Consider the following 18,279-nt stretch of genomic DNA (forward strand, 5'->3'; position numbering starts at 1 on the left):
GATGGGTTGATTTCTTGGGAAGCAGATCTTAAAAGGGACTGAGTGATCTTCCAAATGCTACTAGGTAAAGAAATAGAATTCAGTTTGTATCTTTCTGTTGAAGAGTAACACACAGCTGATAGAAGGACCACTGCTCTGTCAAAAATACACAGGTAGTAAATGTGGTGAGTTACAGAAGCAGCTCTTCTGTTCTTGATGGAATTTTAACAATGGTTAAAGGATTTAATTCACTTAACAGCAACAAGGAAAATGGTAGTAACATGAAGTTGAAGGACTGTATCTAGGTTGTGAATTAATAGTGCTAGATAAAATGTAGATAAATGTTGTCAAGAATGGATGCCTTTTGGTTTTTGTTTGTTTTGTTTTTTTTTGTCTCTAAACCTGATGTGAGGAAGTAGTGATTTGAACTAAGATTGAAGTGTAGTAAGCAGCATTTGTAGTAAATGGGCTGCAGAAGTAGCACTGGCCATGGATTTCTTTAGGGTTCCATCACTGTGGCCTTGATTTTTTTTTTTTTGGTGTCTCCCTGCAGTCAAGGAGGCATTTGTATAGCTAAAGATCTTTATTCTACAGCCATCTGAAAAAACAAAGGCTATGTATTGAACATTTTGCTTTCTGCAGAGCTTAAAGCGAAGCCTGGAGCAGGCACGGATGGAAGTGTCTCAGGAAGATGATAAGGCACTGCAGCTACTTCATGATATCAGAGAGCAAAGCCGAAAACTGCAAGAGATCAAGGAACAGGTATACCTGCTTCTGCGGGGAGCAGGGTGGCTATCTACAGATAGGCATTCTTGGCATATTGTAGCTCTGTTGCCAGGATTACGTTTTATGTTGGTAGGCTGTGATGATTCCCAGTCTGTGTGTTTTCACATGGTTTCTTAAACAAAATGAGGAGGAACAAAATACACGCTTTTGTGCCTATTGCAAGTAAGCAGAAACTCCAAACTTCAAGTTTTTCTCATCCTGAAAGTACTTTGTCTATAAAACCAGCTGAGGAGAAGGCTGCCACGCTTTAGTAATATGCTGCATTGAAAATGACCTATCCATTTTAAATGTTCAAGCTATACAAATTTTACAAGTTACTGAATCTTCACCTTGGGGAGAGCTGGGAAATCCTTAATTTTGTGTGCTTTTTTGTTCTTCTTCCTTAGCTGGCCATTCAAAATGCTGTAATAGCCTTTCAAAATGTGTGGTGCCTAATTTAATCTATTTGCAAAGTAGATGTTCATAAGTTTTTACCACCAGAAGAATGTTGAAAATTCACTAATGTAGGCAATTGTTCATAAGAAAAAAACAATGTTGCAATTAAATGAAAATATGGTGACAAATGAGGACATTTTAGGATGTAAAATCCTGTCTATAAGACAGAACCCATTCAGTTTTATGAATTACTAGCAACATATTGTATTGAGAAAAAGAAATTGAAATTTGCTATGGCATTCAAACCGTTCTTTGCAATTATCTGTTGTTTTTCATCTTCAAAGCACTTTACAAACATTAACTGACTAATTTCATAGTGTTTGAGACAAGAAAAGCTAGAAACCTTGGCAATAATTCTCCAGACATGAGCAGCTCTTATGTAAAAAGTAAGGAAATGAAAAAAACAACTCTCTGGATGTAGTAGGCCTCCATAGACTTCTACAGCATTCTCCTGAATGGTTGTTTTATGTAATACGAGGTATCTAAAGCTCATTACTCTGTGTTCTGGTGCTTTGGTAGTGAAGTTACTTTAAATATTGAAATGTGGAGCATTTTTGGTGAAGATAAATATCAATAGATTCTTAAGCAGTGCAGACACATGGAACAGAGGGAAAATAATGCAAGTAGTTTTCAATCAAATATTCTGGCCCAGAATTTCTTAATTTGGCTTGTGAAGATTTACAATGAGGTGAAAATGCTGTTTAGGTCAATGAATGAATCTGCATTTTCATACCTGGGGTGGTCTTCTGAGCCACCTGAAACTCACGTGCAAGAATACCACAACAAAATAGGCAGATAATGTTTTTGCTGACTCATACCAGGAGGTGGATCTTAACCATGAAAGACTTAAATCATTTTTCTGAAGTCAAAGGGAACTGGAAGGTGAGATGGAAGAGTCCATTAGAGTATTACTGTTAAAAACATAAAGCTTGGGAGAGAATGAGTAAAATTAACAGCAAACCAATCTTCAAAACCCAATAATGAGGCATTTGGTATTTGTAGGGCAAGACTGTAGGTTCAACTTAACCCCAGGTACTTGAATAGAAAAATGTGGTGGGTTTGTGGGCTTTTTTTGTGGTTTGTGGGCTTTTTTTGTGTTTTTTTGTTTGTCTGTTTTGTTTGGGGGTGTGTGTTCATTTTCCGTTTGGTTCAGGTTTGATTTATTTTTAACTAAACCTTTTATCCGGTAGTTACTTGATGAAGACCTATATGAATGGATGAACTTGCAACAAACCAGAATCTCTATCTTTCGAAAGGCCTACCCATTTGTATGTAGCTACCCTGATGCGATTTCAGGTGTATGCCCTGAGCTTTGCCTGTCCATTAATATGCACTTAAATTCATCCTGATAGATTTTGAACTATGCTCAATGCATATGCAAGAGGTATTTTTCTGTCACCTTGAGTGATGTTGCCTGTTCCTCTGACCTGAGCCTGGGATTTATTCAAAGATAGTCTTGCAAATGTGTAGAAACAAAACCCCCTGAAATATTACTAAATATCTCCTCTTCTTCCTTCTTTTCTCCCTCTCAATTCTCCTCCCTTCCCAAACACTCATTTTCACTCATTACAGTGGCAACTGTAGTCATACCTATAATTCTTTGGTCAAGTGTTTGCTGACATAAAAGATGTGTATTTTAGGAAGTCTTGACAAATTATGATTTCTGGGCAGAACATGTATTCCTTCAAACACTGCCTTTTTCATTCACAAACGTATTTGCATGAAATGAATATTTGAGTTTATCTATGCTCACTTGTTATAAAAAGGCTCTAATTCTTTCTGGCAAGAAAATGCTATCAACCAAAGAGAGACTAACTGGAAAGGGTAGGTCCCCTGTCTGCCTTACAAACTGGAGAACCAATTTGGGGATTATGAACCAAAGAGCTATTCTGCCATGCTCCCCCTAGTAAAGCAATCTGTTAAATCTCTACATAAGCTCTCCATGTTGCTAAAGAATCCCAGCTGACACCAGGGTCAGTGTTGAGGCAATCAGTTGTCTAACTAAAGACAGCTGGCTGTTTGGAAGGAGTGATGACAAACCTGATTTTGTCATGAGACAGTTACTCTTTTGAATATGGAGGTAGTCAGACATATTGTAAGATATTAAAATGGAAAGAAGAATAGACTCCCCCACTGTCAGTCCTTCATAATTTTTTTTCCTAGCTCTTGATGTGCATGTTTTATACTTGTTCCCTCCTAAAAAACACTTCTTTTTTGTTTGTTCATTTGGTTGTTTTTTTGGTGGGGTTTTTGATTTAGAGTAATTTTATACAATATGTTCTTACAGGACTTAGTAAATGCTAAATAAGCATAATTAAAATCTATTTTTCCACTGAAGATATGAGAAGCCATCTCATGAGCTTGTCTCAGTTTGAGTGCCAAGTCTCATTGAGACAATTGATTCAGTTGTTCTTTTCTGCTCCCACCATCCCCTTCCAGATGCCCTCTTTTGTAGTGTCCTGAATGGGGAACCATCATTTTTGCCTGTATAAGCAAATATCTTCTATGGGCAATGTGAGTTTTGAACAGTTTTTCTGAGTTACTATTTGATTTTAGATTGTCTGCCAGAGCAATGTGATCCTTTTTAACTCTATCAAGAGAAAACAGCTGAAGGCTAGAAGCCACAGTGTGCTACCCCTCTGCTTCTCCTTCCCTTTTACCCAAGCTTTGCAGATCTGTGGCAATTGTCATGTTATCAGCCTGAGAAAATATATCTTGAGGGAGCATCTGATCATTTAGTAGAGACCTCAACTCAAAGGCACATTTCTGTTTCAGAAATTAGAAATGTAAGTAATTTTTATCATTTGTATGTAGATGTATGCATGTGCTTCTGCAGTGCAGCCACTCTCAAAAAGTCAGTGTTTTGACATTATGGGGCAATGACTTAAAAATGGCCCAACTCAAACCACAATACAATGGATATGTTGTTATATTTAGCTCTTATTGTTTTATTTGTACTTTACTTTTCTTCCACATATTCTTAAATGTGCCTCTTGCCTGCAGTCAGTATTCTGGGATCTGCTGCCTCAAGTATTTCCTTATTGCCTCTAAAATCTAATACCTTTTCCTTCCCTTCCACAACAAATGCAGGAATATCAAGCTCAAGTAGAAGAAATGAGGTTGATGATGAATCAATTAGAAGAGGACCTTATTTCAGCTCGCAGGCGTAGTGATCTTTATGAATCGGAGTTGAGGGAGTCCCGACTGGCAGCTGAAGAATTCAAACGTAAAGCTACAGAATGTCACAACAAACTGCAAAAGGTAGTTTAGGCTTCATGGGGGTGTGTGTGTCCCCTCCAAAGATCAAGTGGTTTCTACAACTAATACAAAATGTCGTTCAGTTGTAGCCTTGAAATAATGTCATTTATACGTTGTGTAACTGCTTGTGTTTAAATGACTGGATAGAAGGCCAACGTACTACAGCCTTTCCTGAGACTATGATATGTTTTATACTTAAGTTACAGGTTAAAGATCAAGGGAAAAATGAAGCGGGAGAGTTGTATTCCAAGTTGGAGAAGGTATGTTACTTCAGTGTCTTGGAATTTGCTTCCTGAGTCTTTCGTATTATGCATAGAAACCAAGAGTGTCTTTGGTTAGTCAGTGCCATGCACAGTCTCACAGTCCTCATTTTTCTTTCTCTTTTTTTTCCCTTCCCTTCCCTTCCCTTCCCTTCCCTTCCTTCCCTTCCCTTCCCTTCCCTTCCCTTCCCTTCCCTTCCCTTCCCTTCCCTTCCCTTCCCTTCCCTTCCCTTCCCTTCCCTTCCCTTCCCTTCCCTTCCCTTCCCTTCCCGTCCCTTCCCTTCCCTTCCCTTCCCTTCCCTTTTCTCATTTTATTCTGTTTTAATCTTCTTGGTGTGATCACTGCTCTGACTTGATGTAAAGCTGTGTCTGTATATCCTGTTCTTAATGAATTGTGTTCAGTCTGAGTTTGCAGTTAGGTTACTGATACATAGGGGTTTTCTTTATAAATAAAGAATACAAATGAAAAATAAAAAGATTTCTGAGTGTTCTCACACTGAACAAGCTACTTGGTGACCCAAATACAGAATCAGCCAGAAGTTAGTAAAATGGGACTAGCTTTGACAAGTAGCATTTCGGTGTACTGGAATTTATAGGGAGAAACAAACATTTTTGGGAAGTGACTTAAAATAAATATGGTATCTTAAGTAGACAGCATGTTTTCCTTTTTGGATTTATAACACTCTTTCCTTCCATCTTTTTACTGAACTATAGATCAACACAGAGCAGCAGGCCAAAATCCAGGAGCTACAGGAAAAGCTGACAAAGGTAATGTCTGGGTGGTGAAAGTGCATTTTTCCACAAGATTTTCCAGTGAAACCTTAATGCAGAGGAGGGATCCACTTTGTTTTATCCTCAAAAATAGAATTAGTCATAGCATGGGGGATGTTAAGGAAAAGGGGGTGGAAACTGGTATCTGAAATCATTGGTGTTTTCAGTATACTTTTGGCTCTTGAGACATGTCAACATGAAGCTGAGTCAGAACTAGAGTAGTGTAGACAAATTCTAGTTTAAAAGGCCAGTTTGGGTATGCTGTATGCAAAGACTGGTCCCTGGCTCCTGAAAAGAGGGTTCACATGTTTTTAGCTCACTAGTAAAATATGTGTTGGACTTGGTTTAGTCTCCCAGTATACTGTTTTAATTGCAAAATCGCCTTCCATTCAGTTATTCACGGTAAAAATGGTGAACGGTAAGGATTCCCAGCAGGATTAAAATCCCTTATCAGTGTAAGCTGAAGGAAGTACACACTATCTGATGCTTGCAGTTGTAGTCAGTCTGTCACTTAAGGTGGCACTGTAAGAACAGTAGGGGAACTTCTCTTCTTGGGATGTTTCAGCAGAAAAGAAATAGTAATTGTAATAATTGACTAAACTTTTCAAACTTGGCACCTGGGGAGAGAGGGCTTTTTCAAGGTTTAGTGATCTAGAATATGAATATGAGGCCAAAACTATGTAGAAACAGTCCTAGTATTTCAAAACAGCCATATTTTAATCTCCTTCTCCTTTCCTCCTTTCATTAATTCAGTCTAAAGCGAACAGGTTGTTCTCCTCATGTTCTAGTAAGAGTTTTTGGTGAGTTCTTCCCAAGAACTTCCACTGAATTTGGGGATAGACTTTACTTTCAGTATAAAGAGACAATTAGAAACTTGCAGTCCAGCAAGACAAACGTAGATCCCTTGGATTTTCAGGTTTTTTTGTGAAACGGAAAAGAATGACATAACAGAAGTTAGGATTTGGGTTGCTACATGCATTTAAGATTGTCTTAATTTGAGGCTGCTAAGCCAAAGTTCTGTAGCAGTTTTACTCAGAATGTTGACCACCTCAGGGTTAGGAGCTTTTCACAGGCAAGTTTTTGCACGTGCGTTTTTCTCATAATACCTTCCCCACCTCCCTTTGAACCTTTAGGCTGTGAAAGCCAGCTCAGAGGCAACTGAACTTCTTCAGAATATCCGCCAAGCAAAGGAGAGAGCTGAGAAGGAGTTAGAGAAACTGCAGAATCGGGAAGATTCGAATGAAAGCATGAAGAAGAAATTGCTTGAGGCGGAGGTGAGTACAGAATGTCTATCTAGAGTAAAGTAGCTATTGGGATGTGTCTCAGTTTAGGAACCCTCATGTGGATGACCTTCTGTATTCCTATAGTAACTATTCATGGAAAAGTGATGTTAGACATTAATCCAGTTTTAATTAAAAAGCTTCTATTTCTTTGAAGAAAACTGAGAGCCTTTTTATTTTCAGTGAGGAGTCAATAAAGATGTGGTTAGCATAAGGGATTTGAGGCATGGTGAGGATTTCAAATCTAAAAGACAACCATGTATTGACTGCTTCAGCTAACTTAGAAACTGCTCACTGCTTTATGGTAATGCAGGGTTGGTTAATCTAAATGCAGTTAATAATCGCTCTGCAGGAACGGCGCCATTCTCTGGAGAATCAAGTGAAGAGATTAGAGACTGTGGAACGAAGAGAAAACCGTCTCAAGGAAGATATTCAAACTAAATCTCAACAGATTCAACAGATGGCAGAAAAAATTCTGGTGAGCAGAAGTGAAAATGAAAGATAAAGGGTAAGAGTTTGTGAGAAAGGGGTAGGAAAGGAACAGAAGACAAAATTACACTGAATAACGAGAAAATTGTTGAATGAAAGGATTTGTTTCTTGTACCAGTCATACTGGAGAAAGCTTCAGCACTGAAATTATGCCTGCACCTTTAGTTACAAACTCACTCCTGTACCTTTAGTCTTAATACTACTTGAAACTTCTAGTTTTCTCAGTGGGAGCACTTTTATGTCACTGTAGTATATTTAACTGAATTACCCAATGATTGTTTCAGAAGTAAAACATTCTCAGGACAGGATGCTGCACCAATAAAAATGTTGATTATCTAGCTTTTAAACTAAATTGCAAAGGAATTTAGAGGTCAGATCTATGTGAAACGGTTACATTTCAAAGCAGAGAGAAATTAGTCATCTAAACTGTTCGTCTCCAGAGACAATATTTGTCAGGAATCCATTTTCACCCACATACCTTCTCTGTTGGCAATTCCTTGTTTCTCTTCTTGTTAAACCTATTAAATCTTTAGAGCGAGTTGGTTTGTCAGTCTACAGAGCCAAGCAGAGGGTGTTTTGAATACTTTTACTTCCCTGGGACAGGAAGTATAACTTTGTAATGGAATAATTAAATTAATATTGTGTTTCTCATGAGCTCTTTTTTGTGTTACCAATATGAGAAGGAAAAAAAGATTAGATTTTATTGGTAGCAATCCTGAGCATAGGCACATCTGAGGAAAGCCAAAATATAATATAGATCTATATATGTATGTATAGAGAAATAGATGAATATAAAAACATATATAAATAACTGTATTTGGAGCCAGCAGATGACCCATACTTGTTCTGGGTAATAGCTGCGTATGTGGACTTTACCATCAGAATGCCTGAATGCTCTCAAGAAAAGGCAGAATCAGTTCCTTAGTAGTGGTGTTTGTTTCAAATTGTTTTGATAACTTGAGTGCATGGTAAGTGGGAGACTGGTTTTACTGGGCACAGAGCCAACTTTATGTTTAGAAATAGTGTAAAACTTTGAATTGTTTCATAAGCCTCTTGTGTGTATTTGGGGATTGTTCCTTAGTTGTGATTACGTTCTCTGTGGAGGCAAAACTGGAGGGGAAAGCAGAAATATCAACTAATTGTTTTACACTGAGGGATATGTTTAGCTCTTCTTATAGATAGTTTCCATGGAGTTCTGACAGAATGTTGGAGACACACAGAAGTATTTTATAAGAAAGTCAAATAGGCGTTGAAGAAATAATTCTACAGAGTCTTTCCTAGTCCTTTGCAGCTCTGCTCTGGGAGCACAGGGTAGTGGTTTTCTTTGTTTTCTCTTCTACCCTGTTTGTTCCCTCAAGTGGATCTCTTCAAACACGTTTGACTTTTCCTGATATGGAAAGTACAGAAAGGAAGGAAGGGAGGTGAAGATACAGACTTGCATAGAAAATAGGAATTGTTGAGTAAAGGCATTGGTTTCATGTACAGTCATATACCCAAGAAGTACCTGCTGATCTGCCTGTAGAGATCTTCATAACAAGTAAGAAACAAGTTAGAGAAGATACTTATTACTGCTTGAAAGTATAGATAGTTGTTATGGTGCTAATAACAAAGCTAGTGCTACATAGAGAATAGTAAGTGGTAACTGGAATGGTAAGAGATTACCTTTTTAAACCCACAGTGGCTGCTAAGTGCCACTGCAGAAATTGGTGAAGCTTCTGCTACAGTATGAGCAGTCTGATGCTGGTAGCTTTGAAGCTGCTGCTGATCTGGTTGTCTGATTCTCTGCCAGGACCTGAAACGTGTGGGCTTCTGGGGGAGGTGAGTTGTCCCTCTTGTTGCTGGGAGACATATTTCAATTGCAAAAAGCAGCAATCTCCATTCCTTGCAACAGTGTTGGGTACCAGGCACTGTAGATGACCTACTTTTAGTGAACCTCGTCTTTGAGTCTCGCTTCTGGAAAAAGAGGTCTATTGCAGTTAGTGAATCAAAAAGGTCTTTGTATGTTTTCAAGATGAGGAAGATCAGAAAAGAGAATATGAAAAGAGCGAAAGTAGAAGTATCAGGAAATTTTCCTGTGCTATGCAGTAACGAAGGCAGACAGGAGGGATGCATCCCCAGGCCTGAACTAGTCTATGCAAAAATCAACCCAGTGGTAGAGAATGACAGACCTGGATCTGCCTCTTGGTTTTAAGGAAATTGCTGAAATAGCAAATAGGATGATGAGTGAGCAGAAAGTTCTAAGCTCAACTTTTACGAAGTGTCCTGTTGGAAGGTGATTATAGATATATCCTGAATAATACAGTCAGGCAGCAGAAGTAGCTAACTTCTGAGACAGAAAATCATGTGAGTCCTTGTGGTACATGGCACAAACTATCTGATGTGAAGAGATTAAAACCATTCTGTTCTACCATCCATATTGCATTCTGCACTTTTCATTTTCCAAGCAATTTATAAATAGTTATTCTGACAACATTTGTCTGAGGAATATAGCAAAGTAAATACTATTCCCACTATGAATGTAGAATGAAAAGCACAGACAGCAGTGCCCCATTATTGAGGTCTGCTGTGAGAAAACAAGTGAGAGACCTTGTTAAAAATAGATCTGAACTTCCTGTGATGCTGCTGCAGCTATAGAGAGTTTATAGCTGCATGTTTTCACAAAATGTCCTTGGCCCATCTTTGGGAATATTTTACTGAGAAATGAAGATGCTTACCATGGAAGTAGAAATCTTTGTCTTCAGCAGTGTGCCTGCTGTACTGTAGATGGGTCAGCAGCAAGAAGCAAAGCTCAAGACTGCAGCTCTCTATGTTTTTTTATTACAGCAGTCCTGGCCTTGGGATTTTTGGAGTCTGAAGCCTTGAAAAAGAGAATGAATTAATGTCTGATACCTGTGTAACACATACACCCAGCACCTACTATTTCTTTGTGTCTGAATATGAATCTCTGCTGCTTTTAGGAGCTGGAAGAAAAACATCGTGAGGCTCAAATTGCAGCACAACATCTGGAGTTGCAGCTGAAACAGAAGGAACAATTCTACGAGGAAAAACTCAAAGTAAAAATATCTTCTTAACATCTTCCTACAAGCTTCTGTGGGTAGAATGAGTTCAGGGAAAAAACAGTTGCCTTTAGGCTCTGATTGCTTTGTCTTATGCTTATGTCTATGCCTTATGCTTATGCTTCTGCCTTCTTGCTTACCACTGTTGAAATGTTTAGAGCTTAATGGAATCTGAGTAAGTTTTTCTTCTAGGCCATGCCACTCTACCTTATCTGTCTTTAGCACTGCATTAAAACAGATGGCATTTGAAGTCAGAGCTATAGGAAAGCAATTTTTGATTGTAACTTGACTTTTGCTGACTAAATAATACTTATTTAATGCTGCTGGATCTCAAATACCGAAAGAGCTTTCGGTTCCTACTGATGATTTTCTATGAGTATCCACACAGCCTACCTGCAAGGTTTGAATTCAGCAAATACTAGAGCATTTGTGAAATTCCATTTTCTTGGAACTATAACATCTGCCAAGAAGCCACAGAAGCCACCCACTTTGTTTTTGTCTTTTCCAGGGTAGCATAAGACTTTAACAAACAGAAATAGAATCACAGACACCCCCTAAAATCAGGAGAAACAAACTGGGAAATAGGAGTGTATGCACTGGCTAAGGATTTTTCTAAAGAACCTGCATAATGTCAGCCAGTAAATGCATGTTGTAAGAATCTTTGTTTCTACTAAGCATAATCTGTTTTGAGCAATCTTTATCTAGTACCTTTACTAGGACTTTAATTCTACATGTCAGCATAAATGTGAGAGGATGTAGTATTTACAGGAGAGAAGAAATTTATATTGGAGAAATATGAAGGAAAGAGAAGAAAGAAGGTTTCCTGGCAGACCAGAGCATGTGGTAATCAGTAATGAGAGGAGAGTGATAGAAAACAGGAAGATCAGAGGTAGATGTTGGAAAGTAGAAGTTTTCCATAAAAAAACGAGAAGGGATTGGAAACAGAATTGAAAGACAGAGCCAGTGTATTACAGGGACATATGAGACAAGTTTTAGTAGGAGGAATCAGGAAGCCAGGTGAAAGAGGTTCAAAGGGATGAAAGAGGACATGGGATGTTTGTAATTACAACAGTAAAAAATATGCCACGGTGTCCAGACTTTGTGCCTTTGTCTTTGAAGGAAATGGCCTTCAGTTTAACAACTGATTTAAAGCTCTGCACATACACACATAACCTGCATTTTCAGAAGTATATAACTGTTACTTTAGTCCTGTTCCTAATGACAGGTATTCGTGCCACAAAAAGAAGACTTTTACTTAGGTGTTTGTTTTGGTTTCTCCAACTTAAAGAATTCATGGGGTCTCAGTTGCCTTCTCATGTGTACTTACAGAACCTACAAATTACTTCTCAACCATGTTGGTAGGGCAGCCAAAGAACGTGCACTTCCTTACTTCCTCTACTATACTTAACAGGGTACAGAGTTCTTCTGTTTTCTTCTGCACAAGGCTGGAACATTTCTTGAACTCAGTTTATATGACTTAAAATAATAATTAAAAACCATCTACAGTATCTTCACATCCTCATAATAATTCCATCATTAAATTCAGTCTTCAAAGATAAACGAGGGAGTGCACTTTTTTGGAGTTTGCTCCTCCATGGATTTCATGCAGTTGCATCTTGGTTTTAATTTTGCTTGAGATATGATCAATTGCTTAAAAAAAAATCTGTCTATCTTGATGATTTTCTTTCTGCTTGCCCTTTGCCCAGTGAAACAGATAGAATTTAGACAAAAGAAATGTCTTCATTTAGGTGTTGGAAAATCAGATGAAGAAAGATCTTGCAGATAAGGAAGCACTTGAGAATATGCTCAGAAGACATGAAGAAGAAGCGCGTGAGAAATGTAAAGTCCTGGCTGAACAGAAGGCGGTATGTGTATTTGAATTGGAAATCAAAGCATTTGAAGAGTAGCTTTCTGAGGCTCTGATTTCAAGCAAGATAATCTTGTTTGAGGTTTTGTAGTGCTGATGAGCTGCTTTGAAGGAAATCCACTGATTAATATTCATTTTTAAAGACATATTTTTTTTTAATTCAAGGTTTGTTCAAGAATATTTCCTTCAAAGTAGCCATGTGAATTGCTGTGTAGTGATTGCTTTTGTGTGTCGGTAATAGAATGGTTGCTTTCTCCTAATATTGAAGCAGTAGAAAGCAGCTGTACATAGCTCCAGTAATTGCACCTCTGGTGCTCTTTTGGCCATTTGATAAGTTTTCTTTTTTTTCTTTTTGTTTCTGGAAAAAGTTCAGACTTCTTTTAAACATTGTTTTTATGAATCCTTGTGTTGGGCAGTCTCAAAGGCACATTGCTCTGTTTCAGATGATTAATGCAATGGATTCGAAGATTCGGTCACTGGAGCAGAGAATAGTGGAACTGTCTGAGGCCAATAAACTGGCAGCAAACAGCAGCCTTTTTACCCAGAGGAACATGTAAGTAGAGTAACTGCAATCATACTGGGCACTACTGAGCAGTTCTCAGCCAGATGATCTTAAAGGTCTTTTCCAAACTAAATGATTCTGTGATACTTACTGTAAAAGTGGTTCTTTTTTGCAGGATTTGCTATGCTCCCTGCTTGTTTTTCAGTGATGCAAAAATACACTTGCTATTCAAAGAGTTGTTGTTCACTCTGTATTTTGTGTTTCCTCAAACATGACTAGGGAAGTTGGTTTGTATTTTCATGTTTATTTCGGAGCCTTCCCTAAGGCTGGTGCTTTTGTGAAGGTTTACCAAGCATGTTAAATGAATACTAATAATTTTAATGTCTAAAATACCTTTGGAGAAGCATGTATTCCTCATTTAAACATACATATTGCTAATAGAATTAGATTTGCTTTCTTGGCTCCTGTGACAGTTATATGATGTTGAAACTGAAAATATTAAACACCTTTATTTCACGAACACAAACATCCTGCCCTGTGGGGTGAGAAGATAAGTAAGAAAACAAGAGGGTTTTTCCATGTTTTTCTATTGCTGATTGCAAGAGTGAGATATTTTGTTACTGGAATGGGCAGGAGTAATGTGAAGTAGGAGATATCCCAGCTTCAGCTTCAGAACAATACTTCATTTTGGTCTCTTCCAAGCCCAGGTAGCTCTTGCTCATCTCTCAGTTGCCTTCTCAGCTTCAGCCTCTCTTTAATTCTTTTCACTGACTGGTGTAACAGCCAGTTCAGTGGTTTTGGGGTATAATACTGGTCAAGATCATCTGTCATGTTAAATCACTGTGTAATCAGCAGTTGTTCTTGTGAATCCTTATTTATTAAACACAGAGGAAATCTTCTGTGTCAGATCTTTTTGTTTGCCTGAACTTTATTTTGCTGTGGACTTCAGCTGAGATTTCTTGTCCTTAAAATGATGTTTTTCCTTCATAAATGACTTGAAGGCATTCTACTTCAAGTATAGGAAACAGCATGGATTAATTGATGTGTCTTACAAATCAGGCTAAAGTAGTATATGCTCTTACTGAGTTAAGAGGTTCATCAACTTTGGTTGCCTGATGAAAGGCTTGCAGTGTCCATCAGCTGCTGGAATGTCAGGTAGTGTCTCTGTGGGAAATGCTTGGATAGATTCATCTATAACATTGAATAGAACCAAGCAAGGATGAATTTTGGCAGAGAGTTGCTTCAGTTTTCTTCCTTTCCAGTGGTGATTATGCCTCCAGATATGTAATGGCTCCAATTTTGTTGTATTTCAACTGTCTGGCAAGTTATGAGCAGCCAAAGCCTGAGCAGCCAAAAATATTCACAGAAATAACAGAGAAATTTAATTGTGTTGCTTTATGCTCCAGATGACCTCCGGTTAATCACCCAGAAAGTTTGTTGAGGCAGCAAAAGCCGTAACTTCAGTCTGAAATAAAACAGAAGTGTTGTCTCAACATGTACCTGGGAAGCACACTCGGGGTCTAGTGTCCCAGTCATTGGTGCTGAACTGTGTGTAAGAACTTAGCTGAGGTAGGTGCATCCTCTGAGAGTAGGGCACCTGACTGAAGATCCATAGAAAACAAGAAAAAAAAAACCATAACGTTTTAGCATATGGCTTAGAACAGAATATAGAGAAGACATATTGTCAAGGAATGTAATTTTGCAGGATTGGTGGAAGGTAGTACAGAAGTAACAACATTTCAAGAGAAAATTGCTTTATTATGTATGCAGATAGCTAATGAATTTGTGCTTATTTTGCGAATTGTGGTGGAGAATATGTATAAACCTGTTGTTGGACTGTAATCCACAAAAGCTACAGCTAATCTGAGCATGTTTGGAGAGGAGAACTAATGATTAAACCGTTCGGAGGAGAGGGGAACTGTTAGCTCTTGTTCCATCAGGATCCGAGGAAACTAATGATTATCAGGTTCCTGAGAAGACAGCCCAATAAACAGCAGGAAGTGAAGTAATGCCATTTGGCAGTTCTGGCTGGCAACAATCTGTAGAGGTGAATTAAAAACAGAGAAAGGTTGAAAGGATGGTTTTCATGTGATGCGCAGAAACGTGAGTCAGAAAACTGAAGTTCTATTATTAGTTTTGTTAAGTCTTCCTATTTGATCTTGGGCAACCCACATAATTTCTCTGGGATAGGATTAATAACAGCTTAGCTCACAGTGAACTTCTTAAAATATTAATTCATTAATATATGTAGAGCTTTGTGAGACTTCTAAGAAAGCACACAGGCAGAACTTTCCAATGCTTGATAAAATGATTCCAGGAATTGTAAATAATGAAGAAAGACCTTTGCTTCCTTCTTGTTTTTTCTTTTTTAAATGTTTTTATGAGGGTATCCATTCAAGTTCTTATGGTAGTAATTAATTATTGTCAGATCTCATAGTTCTTATGAGCACAAGCAATTTTTTTTGATTGCTCTGTAGTCTGAGACTTTGATCAGAGACAATGAAACTTCACTTCAGTGTAGGTCAAGTTCTAGGTCAATTACAACTTCAAAAATACCCCAACAAAACAACCTACAACACACTACCCTCTCCCCAACCCCTAAGCCATAGTGGTTCTCTTATCTCAAGGAAATACATTGTATGACAGCAATTGCTCTTAGTGTCTTTTCTTTTCCTGTACAGAAAGACATGTAACAAGGAATTGGTGAAATCTGAACTGTATTAATACAACAGTATTGTTGCAGATTGCTCTGTGGCGCATTAACTTTCAGACAAGGCTTTTAGTGCTCTGGGGATATGTTGATGAATGCACTGGTACATGGATCTCTTGCAGACAGGAATGAAGAGTTGCCTTTAATTTCTTTTTTTCTTTTAGTTGAGATGTACAATTTAAGCTAAGAACTTCACTATTCCATTTTATAGGAAACTTGTAGTATATGCTTGCTTACTTCACCCCAGTGAACAGGACATATGCTAAGGACATTTTGGGTTTGTCACTTGTGCTTTTCTCCTATCAGGAAAGCCCAAGAAGAGATGATTTCAGAGCTCAGGCAACAGAAGTTCTACTTGGAAACACAGGCTGGAAAGTTAGAGGCCCAGAATCGAAAACTAGAGGAACAATTGGAGAAGATGAGTCACCAGGATCACACTGACAAGAACCGCCTGCTGGAGTTAGAGACAAGGCTGCGAGAGGTGAAAACTTGGCTTTAACCCTTCCAAACACACTTACTTGGATGCACCCCATTTTGAGCATTATAGTGAGAACTAGAATTAAGTTTTTAGTTCTGTGTGTCGTAAAAAATGGTATTCTAAGGTGTAATTAAAACCATAATTTTAAAACGGCTCATTAAAAGGAGATAAAAGTAAGTACAAAGGATTTGTCATTCTTAGATGTAACAAAATCTGAGCCTTTAGATCATCTTGTTTTCTCTGAACCATGTTTATGGTTTGCTTTACAATATCCTTATAAAGTTATTCAGCTAGAGTGGTTATGGGGTAAAGTGAAAAAGCTATGTGCAATGACCAGCATAACCGTAGAATCTACAGAACAGAAAGCAAAGACCAGAATTGCTATGAGAAAATAGTAGACCTGTTGATTCACACACATTTTTCAGAAGTTTTCTGGAAAGAAAGCCTAACAGTAATATGAAAATAGGATTTTTTTTAAAAGATTTGTGAGCTGTGCTTCAGTTTTAGGTTTGTATCGACTAGTCTGGATTCACTTCACATCTTTTATCTTCTCCAGTCTCAGGCCACTGATTTTCAGCTAAGACTGAAAGCTTGCCTTTAGCTAAGAGGGTTGGACAACCAACACATGTCCTTATATGACCAGAAGTTGGTTTGGACCAGTATAAGATTTGTGGCAGGCTTGTCACGCATCTACAGCACAATAGATTCACTTGAGACAGCAGACAGCCTGAAGAAGGTGCTATGGTTTGGAATTGATTTTGAGCACTGAGATCCGTTCTGTTGCTTGTTTGTTACTTATCCATTTCTGGAAATGACAAGTTTATCCCTGAGTACGCCTCAAGAAAACCTTCAACTGAAGCCATTCACATAACCCCAGAGCCAGATGATCTGGTTGGTTTCTTTAAAAATAATCTGAAAGGAAAATGAAATATGAAAGTCAGTTGCAAAATGTATGTAACGTTTACATACATGTAAAGATAAGTCTTGATGTTTATGCCTAAAGTTTCTCAAATAAAGATTCTTAAACAGTCTCAATTTCAGTGAAGTAAATTCATCACAAGCTACTTCAACGTTTATGCTTTTTATATCAGTGTTTGGTATGTGCTATTTGAGTCACAGCTGGAACTATTCTTGTGCCCTTGTTGTTGTTGTTTCAAAATGCCAGGTTGCTTTTAACCTTTTTCAAAACAAACTGGTAGTTTCTAGGTAGACAGAACTGCCTTGACTTAAGCAATCTGTCAAGATTTGGGATAGACATGGCAATGGCATCTGAAAGTGAGGTCTGAAATGAAATGACATTGCCTGTATTTTATATTTGGTTGCTACCTTTTTTTTCCTCCAGGTTAGCCTAGAGCATGAAGAGCAAAAGCTGGAGCTCAAAAGGCAGTTGACAGAACTGCAGCTGACACTCCAGGAGAGGGAATCTCAAATCACTGGGCTGCAGGCTGCACGGACAGCCCTGGAGAACCAGCTCCGTGAGGCCAAAACTGAGCTAGAGGAGACCACAGCTGAGGCCGAGGAAGAGATTCAAGCTCTCACGGTGAGTCCTAAAATCTCTGCCATGAGCTATATATACAGATCAGAATTACATAGGTGCACATTTCATAAAGGGGTTAAAATGAAGTTATACTATTTAATTTTTAATTTTCAGACCAGGATGCGGACTGTGCCTTGTGTTGATAGGAGCAGAAATGGCTAAGGAGTCGGATTTTGTCTTAATATCTTTAATGACACGAATGCTTCCTAGTAGTGGCTCATTGCTGCCAAAATTGTTTGTAAGAGTGTTACTGCTTTTGCGATGAGGTGGAAGTTGCATATGAAATTGTTATTGTTAGGAGGTTTACCCTGTGATTTACTTGCTTAAATAATATCTCATGAATTTGAAACTACCTGGTGATCAGAAATATTTTAATGTTGTTTTTTTCTATCACTTACCCTGCTTTGAGTATACTTATTCAGGGGGGATCAAACAAATTCCTAGGAAAATAGTGCTGTTAAAACATAATATTATTCCAATGCGTATTTCATTACAAATTGTCTTGTGTGTCTGAAGTCTCTGGTGAGGTCTGTGAATGGTATAAGCGAAAAAGAAGTTCAATTTCTACCTCTCCCTTCCCCTTTCATCCCCTGTAAATGCAGTTCTAAATTGCATGCTGCTGGTTGCTGTCTCTTGAGGACAAACAGATGCTTTCAAACGGCTTGATTCAAAGAAATGTTTCCTTCATAAAAGTTTCCTGGGGCTGTGGAGAGAGAGAGCAGAGAGGTAGATGACCTGATACCAGCTAACTCCCATTGAGCAGCAGCCTTTAATGACCTTCAAATCTGTGTGTTTTAAAGTGTTGAAAATGTGCATTCTCTTGCTCCAGTGGCATTTGACCAAAGAACTATTCAGAATATTGCTGCCATTG

The 18,279-nt window shown here is 38.2% G+C and overlaps 1 protein-coding gene across 8 annotated transcripts in view; it reads left to right on the forward strand.

The window, feature by feature from the left end:
- CIT (citron rho-interacting serine/threonine kinase) overlaps positions 1–18,279 on the forward strand; it is a 71,451-nt gene that overhangs the window by 26,611 nt on the left and 26,561 nt on the right. For 4 of the 8 annotated variants that reach the window (XM_057411490.1, XM_057411495.1, XM_057411493.1 and 1 more), the window contains exons 13-23: positions 622–741; positions 4,291–4,461; positions 4,665–4,718; positions 5,433–5,486; positions 6,623–6,763; positions 7,122–7,247; positions 10,216–10,311; positions 12,063–12,179; positions 12,625–12,734; positions 15,700–15,874; positions 17,214–17,411. In XM_057411490.1, the coding sequence (XP_057267473.1) occupies positions 622–741; positions 4,291–4,461; positions 4,665–4,718; positions 5,433–5,486; positions 6,623–6,763; positions 7,122–7,247; positions 10,216–10,311; positions 12,063–12,179; positions 12,625–12,734; positions 15,700–15,874; positions 17,214–17,411 (1,362 nt within the window). Of the gene's footprint in view, positions 1–621; positions 742–4,290; positions 4,462–4,658; positions 4,719–5,432; positions 5,487–6,622; positions 6,764–7,121; positions 7,248–10,215; positions 10,312–12,062; positions 12,180–12,624; positions 12,735–15,699; positions 15,875–17,213; positions 17,412–18,279 lie in introns of all 8 variants that reach the window. The other 4 variants (XM_057411489.1, XM_057411491.1, XM_057411492.1 and 1 more) reach the window with 1 other exon arrangement.

Source organism: Pezoporus wallicus, unplaced genomic scaffold (genome assembly GCF_028554395.1).
Source record: "Pezoporus wallicus isolate ANWC-B61680 ecotype Strahan unplaced genomic scaffold, APGP_CSIRO_Pwel_v1 contig_6401, whole genome shotgun sequence".
Lineage (NCBI taxonomy): Eukaryota > Metazoa > Chordata > Aves > Psittaciformes > Psittacidae > Pezoporus > Pezoporus wallicus.